At 39.0% G+C, this 12,339-nt stretch overlaps 1 protein-coding gene across 3 annotated transcripts in view; it reads left to right on the top strand.

Annotated features, from left to right (window-relative positions):
* Positions 1–12,339, top strand: part of spryd3 (SPRY domain containing 3) — a 60,306-nt gene continuing 47,967 nt past the window's right edge. The window contains exons 1-6 of one of the 3 annotated variants that reach the window (XM_056384072.1): positions 1–145; positions 1,879–2,006; positions 3,260–3,335; positions 7,024–7,148; positions 8,268–8,403; positions 8,492–8,680. In XM_056384072.1, the coding sequence (XP_056240047.1) occupies positions 1,879–2,006; positions 3,260–3,335; positions 7,024–7,148; positions 8,268–8,403; positions 8,492–8,680 (654 nt within the window). In that variant the 5' untranslated portion in view covers positions 1–145. The remainder of the gene's footprint in view (positions 146–1,878; positions 2,007–3,259; positions 3,336–7,023; positions 7,149–8,267; positions 8,404–8,491; positions 8,681–12,339) is intronic. The other 2 variants (XM_056384070.1, XM_056384071.1) reach the window with 2 other exon arrangements.

Below are 12,339 nucleotides of genomic sequence, written 5' to 3'. Positions count from 1 at the left end.
CGCTGTGATTGGCTATTTCGGCAACGAGGGTTTGACGTCACTAGGAAGCGCCGAACTCTAGTTTGCAAACTTTTATGTGGTGCTAATGGACTAATGGCGGACGGACAAAAGTGAGTTTCTGTCATATTAGCCGCCAACATAACAGGTAAGCGGCACCTGTAATAAATCTTTGTATTGCCGTCCACTTTTAGAAACGACCTCTCTTCGTCCTTTTGTTAAGCACCGAGCTTCAGCTTCAAGAAAAGAAGCTATCACATTAGCCGCTAATGACGCTAACCCATGTCTAGCTCGGTGACTAAACTGACCCTTCGTCACAAACGCGAATTGATAATTACTGTTTTGAAATGTTATTTAATTGACACTAAGCGGTATGCGACTGTCAACCGAAATGGCAGCAGTTAGCTGTCTTTATAATCATGCTCTCTAAATTTAAATTACCTTTACCGTTAGCACTGTTGGTTTTGAGCTGCTAGCTTGCAATCCTTGACAGCGTTAGCAGGATGTAAACATTGGCACGCCCACTTTTCCTCATCACATTTTCTGTTTTAACGATGGAAAAATGTATCCCCTTTAACATTTCGAAACAAATTATCTGAGCGAGTTTTATAAAATAATATAAGACACTGCGTGGAAATCGGAGTTTGACGTTGACAAGTGTGTTTGTACATGCAAGGGATTTGACTCCGGTTTTAATGTCTCTCAGTGTTTGTGTTCTCATTACTAATGAGAACATTCTGGAAGATACACATGGACACCCTGCAAAAACAAGGACAACTAAGCTGAGATGATTATTAATGATGATAAACATATGTCTATTATGTACAAGAAACAACATGAAATATCCATATACAAGTCAAACGGTTTCTGAATTTGTAAACAAAGAAACAAGTGATGCATTGTGTGGAAGAGGGTCGAGGAGGGCTGAAATATATATAAAATGTGTAACAACGGGAATCATTAGTTGCACACCTAAATGTGTCAGTGATTTACGCTGCCTAAAGCGTTATTTAATAAATTAAATAGGCATATATAATAATTATATTCAACCAACGGACTCTATCTACTCTTGTTTCAGGCCCACTACTTCTGGAGATGGAAATGGTTTTCAAAGTTTGCTGTATTTCAACAATGAATTTAACAGCTCACAAATGAGTTGTCTTTTGTTCTATTTTTGTCTGTCTTGTTAGTTGTTAATCCAAAACATGCTGACACATAAACTATACAGCCATAGAATGTCTTGGCTTTATTACGGTTGAGTTACCATGAAGCCATCACCTTCAAATTAAAGCTAGAGCAATACATCGGCCGTTATCACCTTTTTGCAGATGCATCAGTGTTGGTGTATATGTTCGCTGATGAGTAACAAGTTGTTGCAGTACAGAAATGCCAAACTAGGTTGATAGGTAATTATGTCCCACTCACTGTGTATTTTGATCACAATTTTCAATACGATCTGTATTATGGTTGTCTAAATGATGTGCTTATGTGGATAAAAAACAATAAACAGTGAATTATCTGTAGTCTTACCTACTGAGAAAAACACAGGATTGAAACAACAATATCAAGAATTTCTTAATCCATATGAGTCTAAAAACAAATTACAATGCTTCCAACTGTTGATATTTTGAACCTGCCTCATTGTGGTGACATCTAGGCCACATCTTAAGAAAACCCTTTATGCAGTGAATGTTTGAGAAAATGCACTTACTAGAAACTTTCAAGCAATTATTGAATACAGCAGTGATTCAGCTACCTCCTTGTTTCTTTTTTTTTTGTTGAGGCTCAAGCAACAAAAAGGCAGGGCAGAAAACATTGCACAGCAGCTGAACTTACTGGGAAAGTGCTTATTTCTCCACTGTCCCATTTTCTTTCTTTCAGATGGATGACATCAATGTACTACACCACAGATGCCTCCTGAATCTGAGGCGCCGAATCAGAGATATTGGGGATGGGCGCCCCGCCCAAGAACGATACATGAGGTTGCAGAAGGATGGAGACACACTCAGGTCAGCCTGTTCTTCAACTTGTGTGGGTGGGGATTGAATTTAAGTGATTATGTAGCTTTGCTGGACTAGGTTAATTTGAGTTTATCTTACAAGATGCTTCTGTTTTATTTTGTGTTGATTTCTCTGCCTACTCATTGGGGAATTTTGTATAATGACAGGCAAAGCTGTGGCATAGTGGGTTTATTACATATTGTCAAATATTTTCTCTGTTGAGAATGTAAGTTTTGCCTAGCAAGATTTTGGGAAGAAATTGTTCTCATTTTATTATTGATTGTATTGGCAATGTGTCTCATTCAAAATAGCTCAGAAGCCGTGGCTTTAAAGAAATCATGTTGATGTCATCAACATGCTGACCCACCATAGTGTAAGAAAAGTCAGATCTATACATCGCTAATCCTGAGTGTCAGTGGAGGCTAGTTTTGAGGGCAGCATAACATGGAAAACATTGTATTTTCATCAAAATCTTCTGCTATACCTACTGGAAATTTAGATACTTTATAATTAGGTTAGTTTGAAGTAAGTTATTTCTTTGACTGTAAACGCCAGATTCCTATATTGACCAAGTATCTCTGTTCAATAGTCTCAGATAACAAGATTAGCACTTGTTATACCTTATTCTAAAGATGCTGGCATTTCATTCAGTGTTTAATGCAGCACAAAATGTTAAACACACTGCAATACTGATACAAAGCTTCAGAGGCTCCAGTGATTGATTGTGTTACTAATAACAATAATGATGATTCTGTTTGATTCAAGTGTCCCAGTAAGTCATGACAGCGTAATGGCAGACACATGAACAGGACTCGGAAACTGAAGCTAGTAAAAAGAGTTCAACCATCCCCATTATTAAGTTTTTTTTTTACACCTGTGCTTTTGCTACTGTGACATGTAAAATGTCCTCTGTGAAAAAGGCCTGTTCTCAGGAAGCTCCATGTTTTTCCTAGCATATCTCCAGTTTGCCCTTCCTTAATAAAGCATGTCCTTTTATAAAGCTAGTGGGCATCATATGTTAAACAGTAACAGCAAATCATCATGTGCAAGTCGTTTTGTATTACAGTCTAAATCTGCTTCATTGTCAATAAGGACTACACATTTTTGTGTTTTCTGTTGAACACGTCAGTGCATATGATTACACTGATGGTGTTTGACAGTCAAAGATGAAGTTGTTCTTCAAGATCTGTTTCTGATTGTGCATACAGCAGTTGAACCTATTAGGAGTCACCTATTGTTAACCTGTATTTTCTTCTCTTTAGTTACCAAGGGAACTCTGAAGAGGTGGGTTGCTATGTGGCTGGCCATCCTTTATCAAAGGGAAATTGCTACTTCGAGGTAAGGCACAATGACAGTGATGCTTTAAGTCAGCATCTGACATTGTTATTGTAACTCAGTTCTGCAAGACCTGACTGTTCGCTCTTTGATATTTATTTTTGTGCGTCATTAGTTGACATGATCACTACAAACTGCTATCTCTGACTTTGTTAGAGAGAAAAATAAAGCAATCATTCATTTTTTCATTTTGAAATGTTTGGGGTGGTCACAATATGATAGGCTTACCACATACCATCGTCCCTGGTTGTGCTCAAGATTGCTTTTCCATCCAACCAGCAATTTTATCCCCTGGAATCCCATTGCAGACAATTTTCTCAACTTCATATTAAATTCTGAGTGCCCCCCCACAGTCCCAGTTCACCAGTGCAAAACCACTACCTCAAAAATGTCCTAGCTGCATTGGAATGAGGGATAGGGTGTGGGTTTAGGTGGTATCTCTGCACACAAAGATTAGTCTAACACACAATGTTTTTTCAGTAGACTGGCAGCAGGAGAAAGCATTGGACATTTATTTTAGCAAAGCTGACATGCTCTTACAGTACGTATAATAGTTCTCATCCATACAGTAGAGCAAAGAGAAAGGTATCTTGGTGATTTAAAACAGGAAAGTTGCAAGAGTTCAGTCATGAATTAGGTGCTGAGGGCTGCAGTGTCTTATTTATGAGCCAGCTTATTTGTGGATGGTGCACGTCATAGTAGGCCTTGTGACGTGTAATAAAGAGACTGCAGGTGAGGCAGGAATACTTGTCTCAGTTTTTAGGCGTGAGGAGGAAATATAAGGCTATACATTATCCAGTGAACCCACGTCATTCTGCTGGGCTGGAAATAGACCCAGACAGGACCACACAGCATCAGAGTCCTGTGGCAATACCAAGCTCCCCTGAAAACAATTTACTTCTTCCACTTATTCTTTTCAGATGCTTTTTCTTCTTGAGATGAGAAACACCATTTCAGACATATGTCACATTTCAGATCTGCTTCACTAAGACTCTATACAAGCCAGTAATGTAATTTGACATTATTTCTCATGGCTGTGAGGTGTCCCTGATTTATAACAGATGTGACATTTCTTCTAAATGTGATTTCAAACTCTCATCTGAGCTCCAGATCTCTCTCTCTCTCTTTCTCTCTCTCTCTCTCCTGCCTTAGCATGCAAATCTTAAAGACAACACTGGTTATATTTAAATGAGAATCACATTTGGAGCCTGATAGATCTCACTGACATTTAAACAAGTGGATTTTAGTGAGGCCATTACCCAGAGTTTTATGCTACGTTTTTCTCTGCTCTGTGACGCACATGCTGTCAGTTTCCCAGATATCTCTAAAATTTGGGAGCATTTATTCTCATAAAGGTCAGGCTTCTGTCGACGTATGCGTCACTGCTATCCTCGTGTTTCTCCTCGTTCTGCTTTCACAAGGAATCCATTTACTTCTCTTGTCAGTTGCTGCACTTTCTCCACTTTTTCTTCATCCATCTTCTTCAAGTCCAGCTGAACATCTGCAGCATTCCACTTGTTTTAATAGATTTATTTGAAAAATTAATATCAACATAACTGAACGGCTCATCAGTGATCGCATTCCTGCTATTTCCCAATCTAAGTATTCTCCCATGTTTTTATAACTTTTATTCGGACATTTGTGGTATTTTAACAGTTCGGGTGTGGAAGTCAGAACCTGCCAATGCAAAGAATTTACTTCTTAAACAAAGCAAAGGTGTAATGTATTATCCTTAAATTGGCAGACTGGAAAGGAATCAGGCCTGGAATTTTTAGTTAGGGAAACCCACGAGGTTTGGTTTCACGTGCTGATAGCTGTCATGCAGGAGCAGGGATTTTGGGGTCTGGGATGAAGAGAGAGGTAAATAATTAAAGAGGTGGGTAAATTAGAAGGGTTAAAGTGAGGAATAATACAGAAGAAGAAAATTTTGCAGGGTGAGAAATGACTTGGAGAGGTCCCAAACAAAGGAAGGAAACAGATTTAGACACGTAACGGATGGGGTTATTCTCCTGTATTGCCTGCATTATCTTTTACTGAATTCTGCTGTGTCATTTTGCTGTGATTGGGCTTAGCTGGCAGGCTGCTGTTATGTCTGAGGGGAGGAGGTGATTGTGGAGGTTTTCCTCTGCTGCCATGTGGGTTCTGGACTTTGGATGTGCTGGTACGTTTTCATTACTATGATTATTTTGGCCGAAACCATTACGGTAAATGGTATCATCATAATAATCATCAAACTTTCCTGAAATACTATTATTAGTGCTAAATGCAGTAAAATTACTCCACACCATGATCGTTGGATTTGATTGGATTAAACCGTACCTGACAAACTGAATCAGTGAACTGTATGTTGCAACTTTGTTGGACTCTGCAAAAGAATTAACATCAAATACACTAAAACCCATAAACACACGCAGGCTGTTTGTTTCAAATTTAAGACAGTTGACTTGAAACTGCTTTCAGTGCAGTATCTGTGATTCAACGCACCCAATGACATTTTTATGCCTCCACGCTGGTGACAGCTGTGGCCAGAGGTGTTATGTTTTTGGGTTATCTGTCTGTCCTATTCTTGTGAACGTGATATCTCGGTCACGCCTCAAGGGTAATTCTTTAAATTTGGCACAAATGTCCACTTGGACTCAAGGATGAACTGATAAGAATTTGGTGGTCAAAGGTTACTCAGACCTCACGAAGCGTTTTTGGCCCTAACATAATAAGAATTAATTTGCTGATTCTGAAAAAAAAAAACACTGAATACTTTTTATTAAATTCCTTCACAGTCTTAACTACATTTATTGAAGGAGTCTGGACAGACGTGGATGTAAACTGCAACCTGACTGGTTGACCGAGGAATACAACTGTGAGACTGTAATTCTAATTGGGGGTTTATGATCTTACCCATCCGTCTAAGACTTCTGGGGAGCAGGAACATTGTAGTAAGAGTTTTATGCTTGATGTTAATAGTTTAAAGGTAGAATGTTAGAACATAATAGTGGTGGAAATGCAGCAGTAATACTGTCCTGTGTTCTTAGTGCTCTCTGAAAAAGGCATTAATCATGGTATTGACGGTAATAGAAATCTTTCGTGGTAGTACTACCATTGGAATGATTCACTGCGGTGTGTATTAAAACTGGTGTACCAGCACATTTCTACTCTGGACAGCTGCACAGCTGTGCAGAGAGTCAGACTCTGGGCATTTGGATAAGACCCACACCAGCCAGACAGACTGAGGGTCGACAGGGACAGAGATTTACTTGTTGGGAGGCTTCCTTTCCTGAGTTGAATTTTCCATTGAAGGTGCAACTTGTTGAAGCTTCTCACAGTAAAATATAAAAGTTGTGTTTTGATTATGGTTTGACTGTAACTTCATGCTATTTTAAAAATGAACCTTTTCCTTTCTGACCATGTACAGATGTAAAAACTATAAAGACCTGCTCCATATGTGGAAGTGAGTTAAACTACTTAACTGGTGCCACAGTCATTGTTACAATATATTTTGTGTGTGTGTGTGTGTGTGTGTGTGTGTGTGTGTGTGTGTGTGTGTGTGTGTGTGTGTGTGTGTGTGTGTGTGTGTGTTGTGTGTGTGTGTGTGTGTGTGTGTGTGTGTGTGTGTGTGTGTGTGTGTGTGTGTTGTGTGTGTGTGTGTGTGTGTGTGTGTGTGTGTGTGTGTGTGTGTGTGTGTGTGTGTGTGTAGGTGACGATAGTGGACACAGGGGTGAGGGGGACCATTGCTGTGGGCCTGGTGCCTAAATTCTATAGGCTGGACCACCAGCCTGGCTGGCTGCCATACTCTGTAGCTTACCACGCTGACAACGGCAAGTAAGTAAAACCACAGTCATCTATACATTACAGTTCAGCATTGGTTTCTTGCACGGTTTGTGAAAATGGGTTGTGGCCTGCTGCTGCTGCATCCACACACAACCGCAGCAGTAATTCCCTGTATGATACTCCTCAGCTCGCTCTTACTCTTTCTTTGCATTTTAAACAAGGTTAAAATACTTGATACAGGAATAATGGCTCTGAACCTCGCATGTCTCAGTATTGTTTGTACAGCTTCAGCAAATTATTATTTTCCTACATTCATTTGAGTTTTTTTTTTATGATGATTATTTTAATTATTTTTTTTTTTTTTGTAAAATTACATTATTAGAAAAGAAATGTAGTAGAAAATTATGAAAAATGTTGCCAAAAAAAAAATTGCCAAAAATGTTGTTAATTTTCTGATGAGCGAGTAATCGACTAATCAACTAATAAGCAGTTCTACTGGAAGTGCTATGTGTTGAGCGTCATGTTTAAAACTAGATTAATGTTTGTGGTTGACAGTGTGTGGCAGTACCAGTGTAGATGCCTCCAGCGTAGGAAGTGCTTCATATTTCAGCATCTGATTTCATCTGTTGATAGCACCACTGCAACACTAGACAGGTGTGCTGTACATAATCAGGCCACATAAATTACTGTAATTATAGACCTCAAAGTGTGTGTGCATAGTTTTATTCACTTTGTCATTAGGTGTGATGACGGGAAATTAGGAGGAATAGGAGGGTATTGCAGAGTAATCATTAATAGCCAAAGTAATCTTGTTTACATTCTTTTATACACTTTGTGAAAGAGAGCAACAGTTGTGGCAAAAAGAAGATTGCAAAGTATGTAAAATGATACAGAGAAAAATAAGATTACCAAGCTTTTTTTCTGCCTGATATATGCTGTCTTCATGTACAACAATCTCTACTGCCAGTGGAAACTTGCAGGAGAAAACACAAGCAGGAAGCTGACCAATGACAGTTCTTGCCTTAATATTTCTGGGGGGGGGGGGTGCTAATTACCGTCAGTGTACCCCACACATAAAGGCTTCATTGCTACACCTTAACCTCCTAAGCACAAGTATAAATTCAGCCTCAGGATCAATCTGAAGGATTTTTATCTCTTGTTTCCTGTTAGGTTATACAATGGGAACCCTGTGGGGCAGCAGTTTGGGCCAAAATGTGCTCGTGGTGACCGCATTGGCTGTGGAATACACTCAGAAAATATCGAAGCAGGTTTTACAACAGTCTTTTTCACCAAAAATGGCAAAGAGGTGGGTGTTTTAGTATAGTGTTGTCTCTGTGTCTCTTCTGTGTTTGTTTACGTTTCTTCAATCACTCTTACATCCCTCTCCTATCTAGGTGGGCTCAGTGGAGGTTCCTGTGTTGGCGGAGGGGCTGTTCCCTGCTGTAGGGATGCACTCCATGGGGGAAGAGGTGAAGGTTGACCTGCAGGCTGAGTGGTTCCTGGAGGAGGACGATAGTATGATGATGGTTGACAGCCATGAAGATGACTGGGGCCGGCTTTATGACGTCAGAGTAAGCGGCACGGTAAGAAGCAGAAAAAGTCCCTATTGTTTTCCTCATGGTTAAAGGAATACTCCTACATTATTTATACGCCTTACCGAGAATTACGTCAGATCAGTATAAGTTTCATCGCTCTTCGTTCAGAACAACTCTGTGTTTAGCTTAGCTTTGTGTGCAGTTTGCAGCATGTTGCATTTCTTGGAACGTAAGCAATGACTCTCTTGCTCTCACCAATAAACAGCTGGATTACTGTGCTAGTTTTTGCTAGACGCAGTTCCAAATAGGACTGCAAGTAGCAGTTAATCTCTATTTTATTTCTTAATTCTTTTAAAGGAATCTTTTGGCCTGTATAGTTTTAAAAACAACAAATGCTTACTTTACTCTAACCAGTAGCAAAACAAACGATTAATTCATTTGAGATAGAAAAGAAAACAAATCTTACTCACTGTTGAAGATTTGAAGACACAGTATAATATAATACTCTATAATCTGTAAAATGTTCCCAGTTCACTAAACAATTATTGTATTAATCACTTTGTTGCTGTTTTCAAAAGTGTTGAAGATTATGGTGTAGCATGGTCATATATGGTTGGTTAAAATAAATGCCAGCTGGTTATTTAGATTGCTTGTGGTGGGAGACGGTATGTGAAGACAAACAGACTTCATATATTCTGTGTTTTTCTTGCATCTCTTTTGAATGGGATAGATTATATTGGGGCTGATCTGTAGCTTGTACTTGCATGGTTGTTGCCAGCTCCTCATATTTGTTTTGTGCTCTTACAAGATCATTCATCTGCCTGTTCTTTCGCAAATCCCTCTTTGTTGACAACTGTACTTAATGCTTGAGGGAAATCTCCAGTCACTTGAATTTGAATTATTTTGTCTCAGTCGCTGTGTGATCTTGCCATGACTGGATTTGGGTCACCCTTTGGAGTGTTTTTGCAGATCGCTTCATGACATCAGCTCAGGAATTTTTTCCTCGAGTTCTGTAGACACCAGGTTCAGCAACAAGATAAACAGCAGACTCTCAGTGAAGACGTTGAGTCCGTCTTTCATTCCTGCTTTGCTTCATCAGAGTTGGGGATTATGCAACAGTTTGGCAAATCTAACTTCAGATCTTAGGAACACAAGCAGGCTAATACACCGACTTTTTTTTTACAGACAGATTTAAATACAGATAAATCTTCAGCTGTGTCTAACTCAAGGCACCTCCATCAGCTTCTGGTCGCCGGATGTGGCAGAACGGTTGCCACATTGTAATCATTTTATTTGCAATCAGAATTGCCCTTTGTTATTATACCATTATACACCAATTAAACTGAATAAATTATAATTAAACCTAATTCACACAACACACTGCTTTTGGTTTTCTCTTGTTCTGTCACTCAAAGACATGCCCACACACACACACACACACACACACACACACACACACACACACACACACACACACACACACACTATTAGAGTTGTGTTTCTGGTGACCTGATAAATATATTTATGACTTTTTATCAGCCACTAACCCTGCCTGCCTCTGTTGGTGCAAAGCTGAGACCTGATATAAAAAATATTGATTAATGCAGCTTTCACAGTGATAGTGTGACATCTCTCTCATAGTTTGATTTCTCATCTGCAAGATAATTCAAGAACAACAGGTTCAATACAGTGACCAGAGAAAAAGATACACCTGCATAATGTGTTACAGTACAATACAACAGCCTTGCAGTAAATACAACCTGAAAAAATGTTTTGTTTGTAATTGCAACTTCATCGATGTGTTGCCTCATTTTTTTATAGTGGCAGTGTTATATTTGACTTCATTATAGTGAAAGGTGTTTCTAATATTTTGTCCACTTTATTTACATATACGGAGGAAAGAAGTAGAAACATCAACATGATTAATTCAACAGCACCACAGACTACAGCCTCTAAAATGACAACATGAGTTAAATCTCTTCTCCTCTCTTGCTCAGAGTTCACAACAAATAAAAAGTATATGTTTCATAAGGGCAGTATTACAGGACTAATGTATTGCATTGCATTGCACTCAGCAGGGTTTTTTATTTTTCTGTTCACTGTAATTACCTCCTGCAAGCCTGATCAGGTTTGTAGTTTGTCAGTTGTGTCAGATCTGAGCAGTTTTTGATCTGGAGATGCAGCAGGTGAGGTAAGGCTACTTGGAAAGTTTTGCCTTCGTTTTGTGAACAGCATTGGTGTCTGTTATGCTCCTATTGTAGTGGCCTTTGTTTCAGAGCAGGAAACACAAAAAAAAAGCTTCATTCATAGATTAGCTAATAGCAGTTCCTCTTCCTGATTGTTTTTTTTTTTTTTTTTACATCAAGTACTTTTACTTGTCACTTGTCAGGAAAAGCACAGGTTTTACTTTTAACTTTTATCAATGTCTATTGCACTATAACTATGGATGTAGACACATAAAGCACTGGGCTTTTGATACTGGAAAAAAAATGTCTTAGCATGATGATTATGAAGCAAGATCTCTCGTTGTAAGAAATGTGTTTTTTATTCTTTGTCTGTGAAATTGAGATTGTGCTGATTGCAGCAGTGCGTATATTGTATCTGTGTCCTGATTTGACCGATTTATGACTGAAGAAAAGGGGTGCGAAAGGAGTGCCAAGTAATTTTATTTTTCCTCTTCACGATGCATCTACCACTGCACTAGGGCAATTTTCTATGTTGCCTATATACCACAAACCACCACTCCCTGACCCAGAAGCATAAATCCACCACAACTCAGCTAAATATGTTTGATGTCATTAGATATACTTTTTTTTTTTTTGGTTAAATGTCAATTATATTAGATAGACTGAAACAAGACTGAAGGTGTGTTCAGAGACAAAGTGAAGTGAGTTTTTGCCTCGTGTCACTCACAAATTTGACCGCTGGACTGTTTGTGTTTATTCACTCCAAACAGCCAATGTAGAAACTGTACGGTAGCTAGCGAACAACGTAGATACCGACCACGTGTGTGGAGTTGTGTTCACATCAGCTTATCACTGAACTCAAAACCTTCCATTGATTCCAGCTTGTTCTGTTATTTCCTTCCAGTCTCTCGCTGCACATTTTTCCCGCTGAAGTTGAAACATTTTCAACTCGACTCACACGGACATGTTCTTGTGTTACTTCATGCTGCACCAAGCAAATTTGTGTCTAATCGTGTCTTTCCATTCACTCTGTGTGCAATTGCACCACATAAAATTGTAAAAGACTCCGAGTACCATGAATGTCTGTGATAAATTTCATCCTGATCCATCCAGTAGTTGAGATGTTTTTCCACCAAGTGGTGGACCAACTGACCGACACAGAAACATTAGTAATGATAATGCTAATAAGTCACTTTGTAAAACAGCATAACATTTATTTTCCATCTTTGCTTCAAGCCAAATCCAAGAGTTACACAGTGATTATTACTGACTGATATCTGGACTCGTTGGTGGGCGGGTTTGTGGGGTAGAGTTCAGGTTCAGGGCTGTTTTCTCAGACACAGACTAAAATGTGATTCAAGGAGTTGGCATCAGCCACGTGAATAGAGTTCATTGTTGTCAACAACTTTGTCATCAAAGATATCAGAATGCTGTATTCCCATCACTTTGCATTAGTGAACTGTAACACCTTTGTTCTGTGTTAAGGTGTGAGCTCTCATCGCCCCCTCCTTCAATTTTAAA

Source organism: Seriola aureovittata, chromosome 9 (genome assembly GCF_021018895.1).
Source record: "Seriola aureovittata isolate HTS-2021-v1 ecotype China chromosome 9, ASM2101889v1, whole genome shotgun sequence".
In the NCBI taxonomy this organism is placed as follows: Eukaryota; Metazoa; Chordata; class Actinopteri; order Carangiformes; family Carangidae; genus Seriola; species Seriola aureovittata.
Note: the sequence above shows the minus strand (reverse complement) of the source record. Positions and strands in the feature narration are given on the sequence as shown.